The 6,927-nt window shown below is 38.6% G+C and overlaps 1 protein-coding gene across 3 annotated transcripts; it reads right to left on the bottom strand.

Moving 5' to 3' along the window:
- Positions 1-458: 458 nt before the first annotated feature.
- On the bottom strand, positions 459-5,878 carry etaa1b (ETAA1 activator of ATR kinase b). 3 transcript variants are annotated; one of them, XM_059323869.1, is made up of 6 exons: positions 5,610-5,878; positions 4,526-4,651; positions 4,105-4,169; positions 3,873-3,982; positions 2,262-3,688; positions 459-1,580 (listed from the first exon to the last, which is right to left on the bottom strand). In XM_059323869.1, the coding sequence occupies exons 1-6, from the start codon at positions 5,710-5,712 to the stop codon at positions 1,468-1,470; spliced, it is 1,944 nt and encodes a 647-aa protein (XP_059179852.1). In that variant the 5' UTR covers positions 5,713-5,878; the 3' UTR covers positions 459-1,467. The 3 variants fall into 3 exon arrangements, with proteins under 3 accessions (XP_059179852.1, XP_059179851.1, XP_059179850.1); XM_059323868.1 differs by having other exon boundaries at positions 5,574-5,878; XM_059323867.1 differs by having other exon boundaries at positions 5,552-5,878.
- Positions 5,879-6,927: the final 1,049 nt, after the last annotated feature.

The following is a 6,927-nucleotide window of genomic DNA, read 5'->3' on the forward strand; positions in this document are numbered from 1 at the left end:
GGGAACTCATCTAATATTATATGTGGTTCAGTTTACTCATGGATACTCAGCCTGTAAAAACAGCTTTACAGTGTCTTCAGTGGGACTCACATTTAACAGCAAGACTATATCATAACATCGGTTTTACAAACGCTTCTAATTGTGTAAGGGTTTGGAAACGCATGTTTTGATATACAGTACTGTGCAAGTCTTACGCAGGTGTGCTGTAAAAAATAATGCTTTCAAAAATAGAAATGTTAATTCATTTTTATCAATTAGCAAAATGCAAAGTGAGTGAACAGAAGAAATTTCAAATCACGTAAATATTTGGTGTGAACACCCTTTGCCTTCAAACCAGCATCAATTCTTCTAGGCATTTTTTCACACCTGCCTTAGACTTTTGCACAGTACTGTAGCTTTGCATTTTGCAGGTGAAGTATCCCTTTAAAATTTTCACACAAAGTATGATTGGAGCAGTTTATTCAGTCTCTAATGTTTATTCCTTTGTTTTGGGTTTGACAAGTAGCAAAAGAATAGAAAATGGTAACAGTACAAGTGTTCATAAAGACCATAAACATCATGACAGATAATTAGAAGAACTGCCATCATGTTGTTGTGAAGTCACAGCGGCTGGAATCAAGTTGTTGCAGCATACTAAGGCACTAAGAGGTCACAAACATCTTTTTACAGTATGACACTTAATTCTGTGCAAAACTAAATGAATGAAAAGTGTGACACAGGCAAAATGTAGAGGAAAAGAAAACAAACAAAAAATATTCCCAGAACAAAATCTGCTATCTATAATAGACATGTTCTTTTCTTATTTGTAGTTTGGCCCCAAAGAAAAGTTATTACGATGCTGTCTTCGTTTACTTAGATTAAAGCAATGCTCTTTTGATTACAAAGTTACGAAAACTGATGAATATTTTAAGTATGCATCAAGAGCAGTTGCAGGCACATAATCAAAAACATGCACACTGTGTTTTAATGCCTGTCAGTGTTTTAATGTGTGTTAGTATTAGAGTTCGAGAAGGAATGAAATTATTTATTACTTTTAAACAAAGACAAACATCAGCAAAGGAAGTTTTTAAATCCAAAATATGTGCAGCCAGCTGAACAGAACATTGTGTTATTCAGCATTTAGAAGTATTTCAAGTTCAGTAGATGTAAACTATTTATTCAGTCAGTATGTGTAAAAGCTCAAGAAAATCTCTTATCTATTATGACTTGCATCTATCTGTGCAAAAAAACTCACTTCTCATAAACGTCCAGCAGCTCTTCAACAGACAATCACTTCTTTTTAATGGACACCAAGTCCTTTCGGTTATAAATCTTTAATACTGAACTATTAACACTAACATGATATCATCTTAGATGTTATCATCGGGAACTTCTTGAAAAGAAAGTGGCTGAACTGGAATGTAATGAAGAGTTTTGTAAAAACTCATTGCAGTATATTAATATTTCTTCAGTCAGAACAGAGCTCCTCTATGGTTTTGGGGCTTTTTGCATTCGCTGTCGCCTCCTCGCCAAGGCCTCCTGCTTCTTCCTCTCAATCTCAGCTGCAGAGCACTTCAACGTCATCTGGTTTGTGACAAAAACTGGGAAGCAGAAAAGGATGTGAGAAACATAAATGGAAACACTGATTACAATTTGCTAAGAAACATTGAGAATTAAAACATTTGCAAAGACCTGGAACAAAAAAGGCCATAAATCTGAACTTGTGTTTCATTGCCATGACGTCGAACAAATTAGTTTTAATTTGATAACATAAAAATTTAGCTAACATAACTAGGACCAGTGGGCACCCATGGTGAAGCCCATTTGCGAGAACAAAACTCCGTCCATGTCTCGAAGAAAATCAGTCTGCTATTCGTTGGCAATGAAGCTTTGGTTTGGACTCTTGACAGCATCCCAAATTAAAGCCATTGCACTATGTTTGCTTGCTTTGGGGAAGAACTGTTCATGTGCACATGCACTGAACTGTCAATGATTATTAGAACAACGTGTGACATCTGTTTTACTTGAGAGTTTTCACTTCAATATCCAATCTTATAGCAAAGTACAGAGGACAGGAGATGAAATGGAAAGTGTAACAACCCTGCATGTTATCATTGACGGATATACCTGTAGTTATTATGTACTTCACTTAGTATTTATATATTAATTTCCTACATTTTTAAGAAAAGTAAGTGTATTATGCATGCAATCCTGTGTATTCTAATATATGCATCAGGTTTCAATATAGCCCAGGGGCAAATATCATATTTAAGACAGCTTACCTTTGTTGCATATAGCTGCTGAGTCAGACACATTTCTCTTGAAGGCTGTGTGATGGGACTTGGAGTTCTGCGGTGCCCGGGCTGTCACTGTATGCGGCTTCACATCCACACTGCTATTCCCGGCCTGGAAAGTTCCAGAGGAATCCTTGCACTGGTTGAATGTGCCCAGACTCACATGGCTTCCTGGGAGGCTGTGAGACATCTGTGATTTGTTGCTGGCACCATTCATGGGAATATTCCATCCTTGGTAGTTCAAAGTTCCACTGCTAGTCTCCGGTAATGAGTTAGAACGGACAAAAGCACATGGCGACTGTCTATTAGCGCTGGCACCAGCGATCGTGAATCGGGACGTGTCGATTGGCAGAGGCGCAGGGGTTTTTCGCTGTCCATCTCCAGTGATATCTTGTTTTTCTTGGCAGGTGTTGGGGCTCACTAGCTGCGGTTGACTGTTGGAGATCCTCTCGACGCTGTCACATACCTGGTAGAGCAGCTCGTCATCGTCCCCATCATCCCATAAGCTGTCTGAAATGCCTTTAACAGACTCTGCAGCTACATCAGTCCCCTTCTCATCATTAGTGTTCTTGTCAGGAATAGGAATAGACAGTGTCTTTGTGGTGGCAGATTTCTGGTCAGACAACTTGGATTGTGGCTGTATAACAGTGAAGCTGGTCTTGGAAATCACCTTGGCAGCCGTCTTGGGCTGAAAGTGAGGGTTGGGCTGTAACTTGAAAGTGCTTCGGTTGCTAGTCTTTGGCTTGGGACACAATTCCTGGAGTGCACTGCAGCTTGTCTTTGAGTGCAGGTTTGATGGCTGATGTGCAGAGTTTGTGCTTGCAGTGGGCTTGCAAACAGAGGTGGACTTGATAGTGTTTGTCTTACTGTTAGACTGCATGGTGGTTTTAACGTTGGTGTCATGCTGCTGGTCAGGATTCTGGGTCATCGCCAGCAAAACAGAGTCATTAAGTAGGTCATCATTCTCCCAGTCGTCATCAAAGTCGTCACAATTGTTTGCACTAAAACCACAAGAGCCTCTGTCTTCATCAGGACGTGCAGCTGTGCCAGACCTGTCAGCTGACTTGAGCTCTGGTTGTCGGGGTTCAGCTGAAGTTGAAGTCAGAGGTTGGTGTTTTATTTCCTGTGAATGGGCAGAAGCTGAGGAGCCCTGGCTGAGCCGGCCGCTGAACCTCTGAGTGGAGCAGTCAAACAGGGCGTGCAGCTCTGCCTCCACCTTATCCGCTGAGGATGGACACTTCAGGTCCTTCACATTGCTAGGGGATGATGTCTCTGGCAGTTTTATTTTAGAAGTGTTTACACATTCATTGAGGTTATTGTTGACAGTGTTAAGCTGTTTCGAAGTCTCCCTGTCTTGCTGCATATTCTCGTCAAACTGCCTGGCCAGTTTCATGAGGTCCTCCACACTGCTCTGCCTGCAAAGAGGAAGCAAGGAAAATCATTTTTAAAAAGACAGAAACTACAGGTACTAATTTAAAAAAATCAAGTGCTAAAGGTTAAAATTAACTTAAGTGCTTGCAAATAGTGTTTGTTAATGTCTGGGATAAAACCACAAGTCCATAGTCAGTGAGTATCTGGGTAAATAAAGTGATTACGCACCGAGAGGACCTCTTCTTGAATCTTGGCTTTGGAACATCCGGTGTGCAAGGGACGGCGCTGTCACCTATCCACTGCAGCAGAGGAGATTCAGTCCTCTTCAGTTTCACATCCTGTGTAAGACATAAGCACAAAGTATAAGATTTGTTTTAAAAATATCCACCAAACTAACCTAAAACCTGAGTACAGCACACCAAACTGAGTGACAGCACTAAGAAAATGAGAAACAACTGACCTTTGGAGCAATACGGTTTACAATATCTGATATTTCCACTACTCTAGTGTTCCTGAGCCCCAGCCCTGAAAGCAGAAAACAAATACTTATTATACTTCAAAAAGTCATAAAAAATGTAAAATACACATGACAAATGTGACCAAAGATGTAATATGATAAATAGTTTTCAGTCAAACACAGAGTAGGACTTTTTTACTTTAAATTTCTTTCTGAAAGGCATTTATGACCGACAAGTTTCTGCATGGTAACACAACAGGTAGTTGTATGTAATTGTTTCCATCCAAACACTAAAACAGCAAAAAACATGTTCAGCAGGTGAGCTTGTTGTTGTTAATATAGTAACTTAGATGTGGCAGCCTGTATAAATAACAGCATATGAAAATAAAATGTGGTTTCCGTGTTGAGTATCTGTGTCATTTACCTGTATCTGCTGTGGGCGATGTGGAATCCCAGAAGATGTCCTGTGATGGTTCCACATCACCTGGAGAATCCCCATTATTCAAGCCGGGGTATCTGCTGCAGCCTCTGCGCTGAGGACTCTGCAGATCTGTGGATCAAACAGATACCAAGTGTTATATCAACTAAATGAAAACATCACAGTTCATTTGCTCTGATTACAGTTAGTTATGTGCCTTTAACTTAACATTATGGTTGGGCCAGTATATACAGTATGTATTCTTCTCGTGTCATGCTGACACGAACACAGATCTAGGAGAAACATAGGAACAGCACAAAATATCAGCTTTTTATAGCTTTAGTATACACAGGAATTGGGGCAAAATTTAAATAGTAGGTTTACACTCCTAAAAAAACATGCATTACGAACACAAATCATAATAACATCTAATATGATTTGTAACTTTGGTGGCAAAATTAAATTTCAAAACATGTGCCAAGTAGAGCTCAACTATTTTGATAATCGATTGATTGAAGTGTGCTATTTTTCATGCCTTTTCATGTAAAAAATGGTTTTGAGTGTACAAAATGTGGATTTTAAAAAAAGTTTTTTCTGTTTTGTTTCTTAATAAACTGAATATCTTGACATTTGTGAAACTGTGAAAGTGATTTTTCACTACTTGTTGATAGTTAACTGATCAACTGTTTAATCAGAAAACTAATCAGTAATTTATCTAAATGAATCAGATTTATCCACTTAATGCTATACATTTAAGTAGACTGATCAGGGATTGTTGTGTTTCAATGATCCCACACCTGGAACAACATTATTAATAATTAATGGATACATGTGGTTTCTAAAAACATATCAGCATGTATAGTGATATTAGTTAAAGTAATAAAGTCAGCTGGCATGTTGTCGCTCCCACATATTGTGTTTGGTCGCCTAATGGCCGTCGCTGCCTGCCACTCCTCCCCGTGTGCACACAGGGATGGATGTTTTTAACTCAGCAGTTTAGCTAATCGTACCGAGCAGCAGATCGCTATCTACCTAAACAGATCCGCAGCCTCACCGTTACACATGGCTGAAGTTGTTGATGTTGTTGTACCGGGCGTTTTCTTGTCCTGTACTTTGTTGTGTCTGAGTGTGGACACACTGCTCCACAGCTCAGTGAACTCTGCAGCAGCAACATGTGTCCTCGGCTCTGTCATCCTTCACTGAAACAGCAACAACAGCGCGACTTCCGCTCGACATTATTGTTTTAACTGCTTCGCGGATGCTTCGTGGCTTGGAAAACAGAGGCTGTTACTTTATTTCTTTATGTTTTCGTGACTGCCTTTTGCTCGTTCATTCCAAACAAGCCGCCATGATTAGCTGTGACGTCATCGAAGTACGGATGCCGGGCAGTTTTCTCTTTTGGTTGGCGAAGTTCGTTCAACGGCACAACAACTGGTTTTGAGAGGCAGGTACAAGATTTATTGAACTGTTTTCAAGTCTGTACACATATATTCGTATCAGCATATTTACTATCATGTTCCGTGGCTTTCAGTAGTGCCAAAATAGTAGCAACTATTTGCCGAAAAACTCTTTATAGTGGTGGAAATTAGTCCTACTTAGCTAAGTAACCTAGCTCAGTACTTACTGTATGTACAATTCTGAGATACATGTGCTTCACTGAAATATTTTACTTTTATGCTACTTAATACCCCAACTTAACTGCATTTTAAAGGAATCACTGTAGGCTTGTAACACTTTTGATTCCACTGCAATTATCTGGCAGCTATAGCCTCTGCCTATTTACTTACAGATCATTTAATATTACATTTAAGAAAAAAAAAAGCTTTATTAGCATGTAAAATACAATGAATTCTTTCAGTAAATTAAACAAACATTTAATAGTAAGTACATAAAATGGGTAGCTCTACATTACTGAATGTATTTAATGTTTAGCCTAATAATAACCAGTTTAACCCTATAAAGCCTGAACCGTGAAATAATTGCCAGAAAATTCTAAATTTTCAAAACTGGAGTGTTTGTTGAACCGGCTAACATTTTTTTAAATTCAATATAAATTTTCATATATGAATTTAATATGGATCATATTTGATACATCAGGTCTTTTTGTGCAATTTGTTGCTCACAATTTGCTTTTCTTGAACTCACATAATCACATAAAACCTAATATTTTTAACCAAATAAAACTTTGACTTTCCTTTTAACATTTTCCTCAAACATACAAAATATTTTTTTCCATATAAAACAACATCATACATCTGCTGATATGAAGTTTTCACGCAGCAATGACAGGTCCACCAGTGGAACCAGCAAATCATTTTTGTTACATCTGGTATTTTTGTGAAATTTGTTGCTCAGTTTTTTTAATCATCAATTCATGTATTCATCAAGTTTTTCAGGAAAAAAATACC

This window comes from Centropristis striata, chromosome 20 (genome assembly GCF_030273125.1).
Source record: "Centropristis striata isolate RG_2023a ecotype Rhode Island chromosome 20, C.striata_1.0, whole genome shotgun sequence".
In the NCBI taxonomy this organism is placed as follows: Eukaryota; Metazoa; Chordata; class Actinopteri; order Perciformes; family Serranidae; genus Centropristis; species Centropristis striata.